The 14824-nt window shown below is 37.8% G+C and overlaps 1 protein-coding gene across 1 annotated transcript in view; it reads left to right on the top strand.

Moving 5' to 3' along the window:
* The first annotated feature begins 1109 nt into the window (after nucleotides 1-1109).
* Nucleotides 1110-14824, top strand: part of tmtc2b (transmembrane O-mannosyltransferase targeting cadherins 2b) — a 162657-nt gene continuing 148942 nt past the window's right edge. Inside the window, exon 1 of the mRNA XM_067420190.1 lies at nucleotides 1110-1518. Within this exon, the coding sequence (XP_067276291.1) occupies nucleotides 1436-1518 (83 nt within the window). The 5' untranslated portion in view covers nucleotides 1110-1435. The remainder of the gene's footprint in view (nucleotides 1519-14824) is intronic.

The raw sequence follows: 14824 nt of genomic DNA on the forward strand, positions 1-14824 counted from the left end.
TGTGTGTGTGTGTGTGTGTCCCTTGCCATAAACCATCCCCCATACAAATGTGTACAGTGTCATGCACACAATGACAAACACCACCAGAGTAACACACTACGCCAGAGTAATGCAATAAGCAATATAACATAAACCCCCTAAAATATGAGCAAATATAACAGATGACAAAAGATGAATCTTCATTGTCTGCTGCATAGCTGTTAAAATGGTCGAATTCATCAGAGAGCACAGATATTTCATTATTTAAAGCCCCGCACATGACGTGCAAGAAAATATCTATAAATTGAGGGAACAAATTGGTAAATCATGTGCGTGGCACCGTAGGATAGTTTACCCAAAAATGAAAATGATCCCATAATTTACTCACCCTCAAGCCATCCTAGGTGTCCATTCTTCTGGCGGACCGCCTTCCGTATTCATCTTATGAAGTAAGTGTAACATCTCTCTCAGTTCGCAAATGCTTGCGCTACGTCCAACGCCATCGTCAACGTGCCAGTTGTGCTTTTTACATACGTTGAACACGGAAGGTGGTCTGAAACAGCTAGATATTTTACTTACTTAGTTTTAAATATGGATATTTTTCTTATACACAAACCCATTGATTCACTTCAGAAGGCCTTTATTAAACCCCGGGAGCCGTGGATTACTTTTATAATAAATGGATGCACTCTATGGGCTTCAAATTTTGGGCTGCCATTCACTGCCATTATAATGCTTGAATTTTTATATATATATCCTCTGATTGTAGCCTATTCGTCTGAAAGAATAATTACACCTAGAATGGCTTGAGGGTGAGTAGGCTAAATCGTGGGGTAGTAATTTTCATTTTCGGATGAACTATCCCTTTAAATCCACTTTAACACAGTTATTTGGATTGCAGAAATTGCTTATTTATTTGAATTATGGTATTTAAAAAGGAACACCCTCAAAGTGTATTGTTCATAATGTTTTATTTCACTAAATAGGTTCATTTTAAGCAAGAAAATTGAATCAAACATCGTGTAAACATTTTATAATGCGTGCAATAGAGGGTTAAGTCAGACCGTGTGTGTGTGTGTGTATACATACCCAGGAGGAGGGGTTTTGCGCACGCGCACTGGATCCACTAACCACACGCGGCTCAATCACGACATTTATTCGGCGTCCACTATGCATCATCTCAACACTCTCGGTGTAAGGACGCCCAAACACAGAAGACCGTACTGTAAATACTATATGTGTCCCATCCACTCTACCTTACAGGATTCTCTCCGCAAATAACATGGGTTAAGAGGAGGATGTCTGGATAAATCATTTCAACTCTTTGCAAGGATGGGGACTCGGATATTGTTTTCTGGCAGAGGCATTTTGACAAAGACGAAGAGAGACATCAAAGAAGGGCTTTAATATCACCCTCCAACTCTTTCATTTCCTTTCCTTCTTTTCTTTTTGAGAGATGATCGCAGAGTTGGTGTGCAGCGCCGTGGCACTGCTCCTGTATGTCAACACACTGGACGCCGATTTCTGCTACGATGACAGGTATGCCAATGAATGAATCTGTTACAGCTGCGCGTTCTTGATCATCTCTGGGAGTTCAGCGGTTTCGTAGCAACCGGAGAAGGTTGAGCCGAATGTAGTAGCGGAGGCTTTTGTTCTTTTGATTCTGTTACATGTTGCGACAGCGCAGGGAATGGCGGCGCGAGCATGACAACTGTCAGGAGATAAACACAGCCAGTCTCGCAAGTTTGTAACATTGAGTATTGTGCGTGTTTTGCTGCGTGTTTTGTTTCTCAAGGACGAGCATCACGTGCTATCTATTTGTGATTGTACGGAAAGTGATAATGCCTAAGAATATCCCAATCTGCTCGTTAATTTATAATAGGGGAACTGTCAGCCCGGGGGAGCTGATCGTTTGAGCCTGATAATTTTGTGCTAGTGTCATACGCTGATATTTAGGAATGGGAATCATGTTCCGACTGCATTTATGATCCTTTTAGTACTTTCGGGAAAGAAAGAAATATGCATTCTTATTGCATGCGATCCGATGCATGCTTAGGCTACTGCCCTCGACAGTCTTCTGCAAAATTGATTAGATCAACGAATAGGCTAACAAATGAAAAATAAAAAGTGTCAATACAGACTTTTATTGACTTTTCAAATACTTTTTTTTTAATTATTGTTATTTTATTTTTTTAAGAAGCCGGACAAGTGTGGTTAAATTAGAATTGTAGCATATGTGGCAGCATATTTCGTTCATTCATAAAATACAATGACTATCATATCACTATGACTGAAGTCTTACAAGCCATAAGTACAGTTTTTTGTTCATTTTGTATCAGACGTTAGTCTACTAACGTAGCCTAATTTGCGATTCGAGTTCAGTCTTATTAACTTAGGAACCACTCCGACTGATTACGTGTTTTAGAAGGGATAGTTCACCCGAAAATGAAAGTTTTGTCATTTACTCACCCATATGTTGTTTCAAACATGTATGAAGTTCTTTATTATTGCTGAACACAAAATAAGATGTTTTGAAGAATGTCATAGTCAAACAGTTGACGGTATCCAGTGACTTCCATAGTGAGGCCAATGGCTATAGGCCTACGTCAGCTGTCTTTTTAGTTCAATAGAAAAGAAAGAAATAAAAAACTTATACAGGTTTGTAACAACATGAGGGTGAGTAAATGATGACAGAAGTACATTTTTTTGGGTGAACCTTTAATTTCCTAAAAAGAACAGACTCCTCATTTGTTGGGTAACCGGACTCCTCTGGCCACTCTGTATGGTTTTGATTAAACTCAGTTTTAAAAGAGACTCAGTTAATAGGACTAATTTGTTTGGGAATTGGACTGTACCGGTGTTGTGTCGACGTCTGCTCCCCTATGTTTCCTATGGACTGTCTAAACCTAATCCTAACTATAACAGTAACCTATGGGGCAATGGATGTTTTTGATTCAATAAGTAGAACCGATTTATGAACCAGAACGTCATGAAAATATCATAAATCTCTATTCCCAACCGTAGTAATATTAAATATGTGTTGCAAAACAAATATCTCAACACTTGGTGCAGCCACTTGTTTTTAATGGATGGCAAAGCCAAATATCCATCAACCCTCTCACAGGGAGAACGGTAGCTCTTCATAATCTATTTACCCTTCTACCCCATGGGGATGACAAATTTATTTTCCTAAGTAGCGTTAGGGCACGTTATAATAACTTTAAAGAAACCTAGAGCTGCACGACAGTTACGCGCAGTTGAGAAGAAATAATAAAGAGAGCAATCAAGCCATGAACGCGTCAACTGTCGCCAATTTTGAAATGAATGTGTCTCTAGGGTTAGATTCCTAAATTTACAGTGACTAATTTTATTTAATTTGGTGCCTAACGACTTTATGGTATAAGAACTATAGACTAGCCATGTTTTTCTTTCTTGGTGCACTTGACTATTTCAGAAATGTGTGGAATCTTAAAAAAAAAAATGGGTCCATTGCTTTCCTCTGGTCATCAAGACATGCATTTTCCTCATAGCATATAGTTATTAGAGCAGGTACAGTCCTCGGGGCAATAATCCCAAAGTAGTTACTACTTGTATAGCATACAAATTGTGCACTATATTGGTATTGTCATGTAATCTGCAGATTGAGTAAATTTTTGAAGCAATAGCCTCTGTTTTTAAAATGGCTCATGTTTGTATTTAGTAGCAGACGTCATTTTAAAAACTGAAATTACTTTTTGTCTCGCAGCGTTCCCTGAGGTTGAAGGAGCACCGAAACAAGTGTCAGGCTGGTCCTGGGCAGTGTTACACACCCTGTGCTAGTTATCGTTTAATTTGCGCTGAGAAAAAGCAGATGTGACATAGTGGGGGATGAGAAGCCTTTTTTGAATCCCAATATCACATGTGTAAACGGGAACCATCCCCTAAATCACTGCACTGACCTCTGTTATTGAACCACAGGCTTGTGAGGACCAACATTGGTAACATTTAAAAGAGCACTATCAGATATCCCTAGTCGTATAAGGGCTTTATTAAAAACGGGAGGTTGGCATTTGATTTTGGAGCATAATAAAAGCGTTGAGGAATGGGGGTTATGATTTTTAATGTGGAGACAGGAAACGGAGCACTTAGCAAAGTGGTTCTGCACATATATATTGCATCCAGAGTAATGCACAAAACATTCGCTTCAAAACGCTGGCTAAAAAGCTGAAAAATGTGAACTTTTGATGGCAAAGGCAGCATGAATTATATGTCTAGTCACTTTTTAAGCATGACATGCAGTTTCATTTTCAGGCAACTCACAACTCTTTCGTGTTGGAAGAAGTTTATAACAGGAATTATTGTCTTAAGGATTATAACAGAATTCTAAGTGAAAAAACATTCCTGATTTAAATAAGTTGCCTTTTAAAAGTGCATCTGCATCTCTTTGTCTTGTGGTTTTATATATGATGCACTGTTAAATCCATTTATGAAAAGACAAAGCTGCTGTAAATCTAAAAGGAAATTATCCATCTTATAATAGCAGAAAGTACCGTTTTCTATTGCTTCCTCATTAAAAACTTCAGCTGCTTCCGCCGCTGTTATCCGTGAAGCATTTACTCTGTTGTGACATACCATCACTCAGGTCTATTAGCTGTTCAGTAAGCTTGACTTTAGTGCTGTGTGTCCCAGCGCTCCCCAGGGAGCTCTCCGTATCTGCTCTGTGTCTCCAAATCACACCCGACCCTGACACCTGCGCCACTGAGTGGAGGCCATAACTTGTGGGGCTCATATCTGTGATGCCATAATCCCCACACCCAAGAGCAGAGGCGGAAAAAAGAGTGGAGAGATGCCAGGTCTGAGTTATGGCCTCATCTTCGTGGCCTGCTGTGAACCTGTCCAGAGGCCTGATAGATGAACTTGCATGAGGAATCGTCGTCATTCACCTGAAATTGAGGGCAAACCCATTGCCGTTTCAAGTTCTTGCCGGCTGTATTTATTTGGGTTTTGTGGTTTTGGAAAGGAGAATGCTTTGAATTGGATGAAGGAGTTCCTAAAATGGCTAATTTTTCTTTTTTCCTTTCTCATGTCAAATAGCATCAGATAAGTTTTGACAAGTTCCTCCACAAGTACTTTTGAAGACAGCACAAAATGTCATTTGCAATGTATTTATCTTCCATAATGCAAAAAAAAATTCAGAATGTAAAATAATGTTGAGCTGAAAATAATGTAGAATTGGATATGTTTAGATCATGAAAAGTGGACCTTGGTAGGCTGATATTATTGGTTAATAGTATGTTTTCCCTCTCTTTGCAGCCTTTGCTGTGGGTATGAGAGAGAGAGAGAGAGAGAGAGAGAGAGAGAGAGAGAGAGAGAGAGAGAGAGAGAGAGAGAGAGAGAGAGAGAGAGAGAGAGAGAGAGAGAGAGAGAGAGAGAGAGAGAGAGAGAGAGAGAGAGAGAGAGAGAGAGAGAGAGAGAGAGAGAGAGAGAGAGAGAGAGAGAGAGAGAGAGGTTTAATATTGACAGAGACAGCATTATATTACTACACTATATAAAGGCACAGCTATGTGACATTTATTAGGGGTTTTGGTGAATATTGTTTCAAGTTCACTTAAATTCAATGTTATTATTTTTTTAAAGCCTGTTGAAGGGTTAGTTCAACCAAAAATGAAAATTCTGTCATTAATTACTCCCGCTCATGTCGTTCCAAAACTGTAAGACTTTCATTTGGAACACAAATTAAGATGTTTATTGAAATCTGAGAGCTCTCTGACCCCTCCATAGACAGCAATTTAATTAACACTTTAAAGGCCCAGTAAGGTAGTATAGACAAAATAGTCCATGTGTCTCCAGTGGTTCAATCTTAATATTATGAAGCAACTATAATAATTTATGTGCACAAAAACAAATGAAATAATAACTGTCTGTGTCGGTCTCCTATACGCAGTTTACATTGTAAAAACACTGCAGTGCAACGGCCGATGCTGTTCATGTGAAAGCCACGATGTATGCGTATGATGCTGATGCAGGAACTAGCCAATGGTGAGCCACCGTTCTGCCTTAAGTATCTTAAAGGTATACCTCACCGCTTTTTCACATAAACTGTTATTCCCTTAACTAAAACGAGTTGATGCATACCTCTCTTGTCTGAGTGCTCGCACTTAATCGCTTTGAAGTCGAAATACTCTCAGAAGTGCTATTCCACCATACTTTATAGTTCTCCTTTTTAATCCACTTAGAAAAGCGCCACGTTTTATTTTATGTCATCATACTTGATCGTTCAACTATTTGTGTAACTATACTTAAATAGGGAAAACATAGAGGTGTTTGGTCGCTTCTAACTTGATCTCTGTTTGGTACCATAGGGAATGAACTGGGCTTAGTGGGTTAAGCTAAATGGGTGATCGCGCGGTGCCGATCTGATAGCATTTAGCTTAGCTCACTAAGCCCAGTTCATTCCCTATGGTACCAAACAGAGCAGTAAATATCACGCCTGAAAAATCCTCCCTCACATCTCCCTCTCCCCCATATTGACAGAAATGAGAGAGTGAGGGTAAGATGTCAGGAAAGATTTTTCAGGTGTGACTTTTTACTGCGCCGTTTGGTACCATAGGGAATGAACTGGACTTAGTGGGCTAAGCTAAATGCTATCAGATCGGCACCGCACGTCAAAGAGATTAAGTGCACGCACTCAGACCAGAGGTATGTATCAACTCATTTTAGTTAAGGGAATAACATATTAATATGAAAAAGCGGTGAAGTATCCCTTTAATTTGTGTTCCAAAGAGGAAAGGTCTTACGGGTTTAGAACGACAGTGAGTAATTAATGACAGAATTTTCACTTTAGGGAGAACTAACCCTTAAACTGCTCGCAATTATATTGTAATGATGAATGGCTATGAGTATTCATTTCATACCCAGAATTTGAGAAAAAATCCATTAAATAGAGACATCGGAGCAGTATTGGTATCGGTGATACTTGGCTTCATTCATAGTACTTGGTAAAAAAAAAAATATATTTTTTAAAGATACTGTCTCTGGTTTCTACATTATTTGAGTTTCAGTGTAAAAATTTTACAGTAGAATAAAAATGTTACATTTTATTACAATTTAAATATTATAATTTTTTGTTAGGTGTGATTAATTACAGAAAAATGTGGGCGATTTTATTTTTTTTAATCGATTAACAATCCAAGATATTGTTGTAAATGTGTTATTAAATGTGTGCTTTTATCGTTATGCTGTAAAAATGTTGTGGATATGGAAACAGAGAGGGCATGTATATGTGTAATACATATTATACTGACCTTGTATCAAGAGGATCTAAAATATTGATACTAAATGTTTAAACTAGTAATTTACTTCTTGTAAAAAAATAATGTGAACAATGAACTAACTCTCATTCAGACAGAGAGATTTAATATGGACACAGAAACAGCACATTATGTCACCACCCCACTGACTCTTCTCCATTAAGCAATTTTCCGAGTGGTTCTGCTGGTAGTTGAGTTACCAAGCCTGTTTAGCTGAGACTGCAGGGATGAGCTGGTGTGCGCTTTAAATAGTCTGCACTGTTGGTTTGGGTTTTGTGGTGCTGTCTGGCTCTGTTCTCCTCAGGCTCTGCTGGAGTGTCCACCCTGTGGATCCGACCGCACACTCTGGCTCTGTGGTGATGTCGAGATCCAAGGGCGGCAACCCAGACTCGGAGCATCTCTCTCCTCAATCCGTCCATCCCAGCGGTACCCTGTAATTATCTCAGAGAGGGAAAAATTAGAGCGAGAGACACACTACGGCTCGCACCACCCCTACACGGCCCCCTTTTAATCCTCCAACAGCTCAGTCCAGATGGTCATGTTTGCAAAGCATTGTGGGTGTATTTTCTTTTTAGTTTTTTTAGTTTTTTGTTACTCCTCTTCTGTACTTTTGTTTGAGGAGGATTCATGTGGAGTTTAATGTAGACATCAGCATTCCAGATGACGACGATTATGCCATCGACTCAAAGAGTCCCTTGCGAGAAGACTCGGATCATTGGCATATTGTGGTCAAGTGTACTTCAGTCAGACACTATAGAGACGTTAGTCTGTTGTGTTTTCTGCGTTGCGCTTTATTAATTAGCGCAATGTGTTTCCTCGTGAGACTTGTAAATGGTTGACTTCTATGCTTAGAACTTTTGGGATGAGATTAAAACCGAGGCTCATCAGTTTTTATGCACAGACAGACAGTGCTAAACTACACCAAGTGCGTGCCAGTGGCTTGCAATTTTAAGAGACTTCAAGCTGTGGGTTAAGTCATATAACTTCAGGGAGTATTTTGGCACATCCAGAAGGAGGGAAACGTATTGCCTCATCTTTTGGTTTGAGTAGAGATGTCATAAAATAAAACACCAGATTGAACAGCCACCTGTGCCATTTCACTTAAAGCTGCCTGTGAAACAGCTGCATTCGCTTTCACGGCATTATAAATATTTTTGCTTTAAAGTTCATAATGGCATGACGGTTTTCTGCCATTTGCATGAGTGTATAGATGGAATCAGAGCCCAAAGTTAGCACTGTCATAGTGGCAAATGCTAGTTAAATTGGCTTTGGTCAGCAACCTGTAACCATTTGGCTTGTAACTTTAATAGAAACCGCAACATAACTGGTGTAAATCATGACATGCGTGAATCGAGTCTGACATACAGACTGTCTGCTTGAAAAAAAAATCTGGGATGCATGTGTTTTATACAGTCTTAGTAAAATTAAGCATGTTTTTATATAATAATAATAAAAAAATCTGCTTTTTCTCTGTATAACACATATTTTGATTGTCACAAATTTGTAAAGAAAAAAATATATAAATATATTTATATATATTATATAAATTAGATGATATAAATATTTTTTAAAATGAACCTTTCCATTTTGCAAAAGCATTAAATTTACACTTTTTATGATATTTGTCTAAAGTCCGAACTAGTGTATTGCTAGACTGAAGAACATTGTTCTCATTGCCCTCAGAAACACCTGGATTTGCGCAGGATTGTGGACCGTTAATAGCTGTGAAATGTATAGGCGTTTTTTGTTCTATGGAAGTATCCTCTTGGACCATTCTCTCTGTGACGTACTCTAACCTCTGAGTTCTGGGTCAGCGGCCTTCTGTCAAACCACAAACACTATTAAACACAACCCGCTCTACTGTAGTTGGCGTTTGTGTGTGGGGTTTTGGTGTCTCCCACTGAGTAATCTGACTAACAATTACTATGGCCATGACCTCGTAAGGTCAACTTTCTCAGGGCTGTAACCTCAAACCAACCATTTCTCCAATTTACTGCAGTCCTGCTGTGTCTGGGGTTTAAACTGCCTGAAAAACACCATTCTGAATGTCTCGGAGAGAAATACTAGTGCAGAGTTGTATTCTGAAATGTTCTATGTATGAACATATTTAGGTATGTAGCCTAAAAAATTTGCTTTGAAAAAAGCTTTGCAGTTGTGTAGACTTCATATGTGATATTTGACATAAATTTTGCAAGTGATCATGACGGCGCCTCGGTTGAAAGACTAGTTTTTAGAATGTAGAATTTTTTTATTTCTAAATTATGGCCATGTTTCACAGACAGGGTTTAGATTAAGCCAGGATTAGGCCCTAGCTAAATTCGGACAAGTAGCTTTTATGCATTAGGGGAGAAAACATTACTGGTGTGCATTTTGAGACCAAACAATGGCAGTGACATATTTTAAGATGTATCAGTGCAAGTTGTTTTCAGTTACAAAAGCTAGAACATGGATTTTAGTCTAGGACTAGTTTAAGCCTTGTCTGTTAAATCCGGCCAATTGAGTTGTACAGTGCACTATTAAACAACAGACCAAGGCACTGAATTCCTATTCAATAGTTTGAACTCAAAATTATGCTTTACTATGATTGATGTCTTGCAAATTACTCCTTAATGGACATCAAACATTTGGAGCAAACTATTATTTTTTGTATTTTTTTTAAAGGCAACAGCTAAAATACTTAAATCATGCAGGTGCTTCTTGATAACCGTGTCCGTTGTCCAGATGGCGTCTAGACTAAAATGTCGGGATTGGGAGTGAGCCGAGGTTTTTCCCCTCTCTACTCAATCGTCTTGGTAAGCAGCAGAGGGGGGCTCTCCCTCCAGCTTGATTACTGAAGTGAAGCTCTGTCAGAACAGACTGAAATTGGATGGCCGTCATCCCACTCCATTGGCTCTCTAAGGGAGCAGCTTCTCTCTCTGTGATTGCCAGGGCAGATGATTGTCATTTGTGATGTGTGAGCAGAAATGAACCGTCGGGCCAGTGCGGCCTGACCCATCGCTGCCCACAGGGGCTCTAAAATGGGTTGTTGGTCACAGCTGATGGCCTTTCAGCCCTTCTAAATCAAACAGGCCTGGACAGGCCGCAATCAGGGCTGAAAGAGGGAGGCCATATGTACGGCAGGTTTACTGCACAGTAGAAGACAGCAGTGCAGATTAACTTTATTGGACAGGCTGTAGGATCGCATGGCTACCTCCACAACCGTGCTGCGTCTTTGTGGCTGTCATTTAATTAAAGCCTAAGAGATTATCTGTCTAGATTCATTATTTTGCCCACCTTCTGCCCTCTTCAATTGTTGAACTAATCACATTAGCCACTAATTAAGGTAGAATTAAACCTACTTTTAAAATGTATGTAAATTAAGGTAAGTCCTGTTCTTACCTGTGTCCTATAAACGAGGGTTACACTATAACAAGAAAAAAACAAGTTAAATGCATATATATATATATATATAATAACAAAGAATATAAGAATATATATATATATATATACAAAGAATATATATATATATATAATAACAAAGAATAAATAATAAGATTATTATTTATAATGTAATCATTTTTGGTCAATTTCTTCACCTTTTTTTAGCTTTTCTAGAGTTTTATTAAATATCAAAGTTCACAGCTAAATAAATAAATCAAATATTTTAAAACCGTATGAAAGTCACAACTAAAATGAAGCAACTTTAAAGGGTTAGTTCACCCAAAAATGAAACTGATGTCATTAATGACTCACCCTAATGTCGTACCACACCTGTAAGACCTCCGTTCATCTTCAGAACACAGTTTAAGATATTTTATATTTAGTCCGACAGCGTATCTAAGTGTATGCACACTATACTGTCCATGTCCAGAAAGGGAATAAAAACATAATCAAAGTAGTCCATATGTGACATCAGTTAATTCATTAGAAGCTCTTGAAGCATCAAAAATACATTTTTGTCCAAAAATAACAAAAACTATGACTTTATTCAGCATTGTCTTCTCTTCCGTGTTTGTTTTCAAACCTCAAATAAAGATTCAAACAGTAATGAATCAGCGGATTGATTCATGATTCGGATCGCGTGTCAAACTGCTGAAATCCCGTGACATTGGTGATCCGAATCATGAATCAATAAGCTTTAACTTTCCGCAAAACCCTTTAACTTTCCGCAAAAATAATATGTAAATGCAAAGACGGTTCTCTTTCACTCTTGCATAGTTTGTGTGCTCCATTTCATATAAGAGCTGTTGTTTCAGTGTTCAGGGGTTTTGTCTTTTTGAGTGGGTTTTTTTCAGATTGTATTTGAGCGGCAGAAATATTATGCGTGCAAATGTCACAGTTTAAGTAAAGTCACAATATTTGTCAAAATAGCACCACCGCTAAAAACACTCTCAGAAATTACAGTAGAGACTAGAATGAATTCGAAAAACTTGATAAACAACAAAACTTAGCTATACTGACAGAAAGATGGATTTTATCTGTGAATTAGTGTGCGCATGCTTCAGGGGATATTTAGTTGGTAATTCCAAATTCTACCAAATGTTGATGTGATTTTGTGGCCTGATCATTGAGGTCTCAAATCATTTTCTTTCATTTCACTAAATGGGAAATGGCCAGAGACAAGAGCTTTGATTTTGATCTAAAGTTCTTGATGGATCTAATGCCATGTTCCTGTCCTGTGCTGGCCTGCCTTCATTTTAATAGGATTAGCAGTGCCCTGTGGATTGTGGGGGGTGCTGTGTCAGTAAAGCGTCTGATCCATTTGAAGCACAAAACCCCCCTGTTGCTAGCGTCTGAGGAGGATGCTATACTGCACTTAAAAAACATAAAGCCAGCCTCTCTTTTCCTTGGTCTACCTTCTAGTGTCTCCTGTGCTGCGTCTATGCCTGCAGAGGAAGCTGGGACATGACCTGGCCAAGAAGCTTTTGTGCTTTGTGAAGAGCTGTGTGGTCTCTATTCACTCATCCGCCTGTGCACACCATTAGCGCTCACTGATGAGAAATAAGCCTCAGTTGTGTTGCCCGTTGGCTCAAATGAACAATGAAGTGCTCGTTTTTTTTCTCTCTCCTTGGAGCATGGAATAGATGCATTGCCTTTGTGTATCTATCAACCTGTCAGAAACAATCTGATCAGTGTTGCAACCATGTACTTGCCAGAACAGACATCTGAAGACCAGAGCATTATTTAGGTGTTTTTTGGTTTCTGTTTTTATTGTATAGGGTATATATATTATGCGCCAGAGAACCAAGCATGCAAGCATTCTAATGTTTGAAGCAGATGACATAACAAATGTAAGTAGACCGGGAATATTTAAAAATGAGTGGTTCATTCATAAATCTGTAAGGTCTTACCTTCATGCTGTGTAAAAATAAACCTAAAGATGGAACACAATAAGCTGAAAAGGCGCTTTATAGTCAATAGTCAGCTTTTTTACTGCCCCTTCATTTGATTAACTGGAATGGGAAATAATTATATTAAATCCGAAAATACAGTTATAAGTCTGAATATTAGGGGTGTAACAATACCCTCATGTCACAATTCGATACATATCACGATATGATATTATTGCGGTACTCATAAATACATTTTGGTATTACATTAGGGGTGGAAATGAATATGCTTGGGCTTAGTGCTGGAAACCCAATGCACAGGACAATGGAGAAAACAATACAAATATACATGATTCTCAAGCTGAATTATTTTTGACAAAATGCTTGCACTTTGTCACTGACTAGATATAAAATATTAAAGTACTATAGGACACTTTTTAATGGTAACGTAAGACATTTGGCATTCATCAGGACCCACAAATATTCCCCCATTGCATTATTATACATTATATTCAACATTATTTATAGTAGTTTAATGTAGTACTGAGACTAAAACTCAGAGTAGTTATAACTATGTATTCAAATTTCTATCTGTTAAGATACCAATTTATTTAAAATGCACTGAATTGGTAAAGATAATATCATATGAGCAGATTTTCAATTGTTGCATTTACTGCTTCCTATAAGTAGCAGTGAAATGGAAATCATTTTAGACTTTCAGTAATCCAAAAAGTATTCCCCCTTTCTTTCTTTTTATAGATCTTTAAATATTTGCACAAATCTTGTAATGCATTTATGCAAAGTCAACAAATGATATTGTTTTTGGCTCAGGTTCAGTAAAGCTTTCATTTCTCTAAGGTTTCTGTTCCACGGTCCTTTTTCTACACAGATCTTATCATTGCGATTACCTTTGATTCAGCAATCCTGTGGCCGGCTTTGCAAGCCAGAAATGACTTTGCCAACCTCATGTAAGCAAACTAGGGCATGTGAGCCGTCTGCTTTCCAAATGTGACATCATGCCAGATGGGCAGTGCCCGTTTGGTTTCCTACAGGTTGGGGTAAAAAAATAGTTATAAAGGCTTTAGAAAATGATGTAAAGTCCAGATGTAATGATTTGCACAGGATGTTCTTGTGTACCAGCAGTTTGGTTTCCTGTATATGTAGGATACAGGTATTTTATTAAAAATAACCTGAGTTGACTGCTTAAAAATGGTAATTCACCCCCAAATTAAGAGGCAGTTGGCATGACACCGTTTTCAATTAAAAATCTAAAACTTTTATGTGTGCTGGCTTTTCATTTGCAAGAAAACAACTGTGTTTTGGGGGGTATGAAAATGCAAACTTTTGAAAATGGGGTTTCAAAGTGGACATTTTTGAAAACTGTTATGTCTCTGTGTAAACTACAAAAATCCGAGTTTGTGAAAACGGTGACAAATACAAAGAAAAAACATCTCAGTTTTTATTACATCATTGTCGTATAATTCCTGAAATGCTGTCATTTCTTAAATGGAAAAAATGTTTTGTCATAAGCTGCTTAGCTATTCTTTTGAAATCCAGTTGTTACTGATGGACAATAAAAGCATGATGAAAGTATCATAAAAGAACGTTGCGTGAAAGGAAGACCAAAAGGTACTTTATTTTCATATTTGCTGCAGTTACTCAAATCTCATTAAGTTTGCATTTAATTCAAATTTGCCATGACGGTCATGAAACATGCAAAACCTTGTGAAGTTTGACACATCACTGATGAATGGGATTTAAGAACTATGGTAGAGGGAAATATTTAGTGAGTGACTGATGAGTGATTTTATTGGTGAATAATTAATTCAAATTGAGCTTGGATTTCTAATTAGGGCTGGGCGATATGGAGCAAAAAATATATCTCGATATATTTTGCTATATCTCGATATACGATATATATATTTCGATATCTTTACAGGAAAAATAACCCCCTAAAAACTACAGCAAAAACAAATATGCCAAATATCATAGTCATAATATTTTTATTGAAGTGCAAAGAGGTAGTCAGTTCATGTACGAACAATGTGCTTTTGACATAAAAAAAAATCTCTGATTACATAAATAATAATAATTTAACTGTAAAATAAAAGAAATAATACATATAGCCTTAATTCATTTCATTAATTTCATGCCTTCAAAACCTGAATCAAAGACTCCCTTTTTTACAGTTAAAGTAAACAGTAAGCATTTAGCAGAAAGATTGGGGCATGACTGAGATATAAATAA

Source organism: Pseudorasbora parva, chromosome 16 (assembly GCF_024679245.1).
Source record: "Pseudorasbora parva isolate DD20220531a chromosome 16, ASM2467924v1, whole genome shotgun sequence".
Classification (NCBI taxonomy): Eukaryota; Metazoa; Chordata; class Actinopteri; order Cypriniformes; family Gobionidae; genus Pseudorasbora; species Pseudorasbora parva.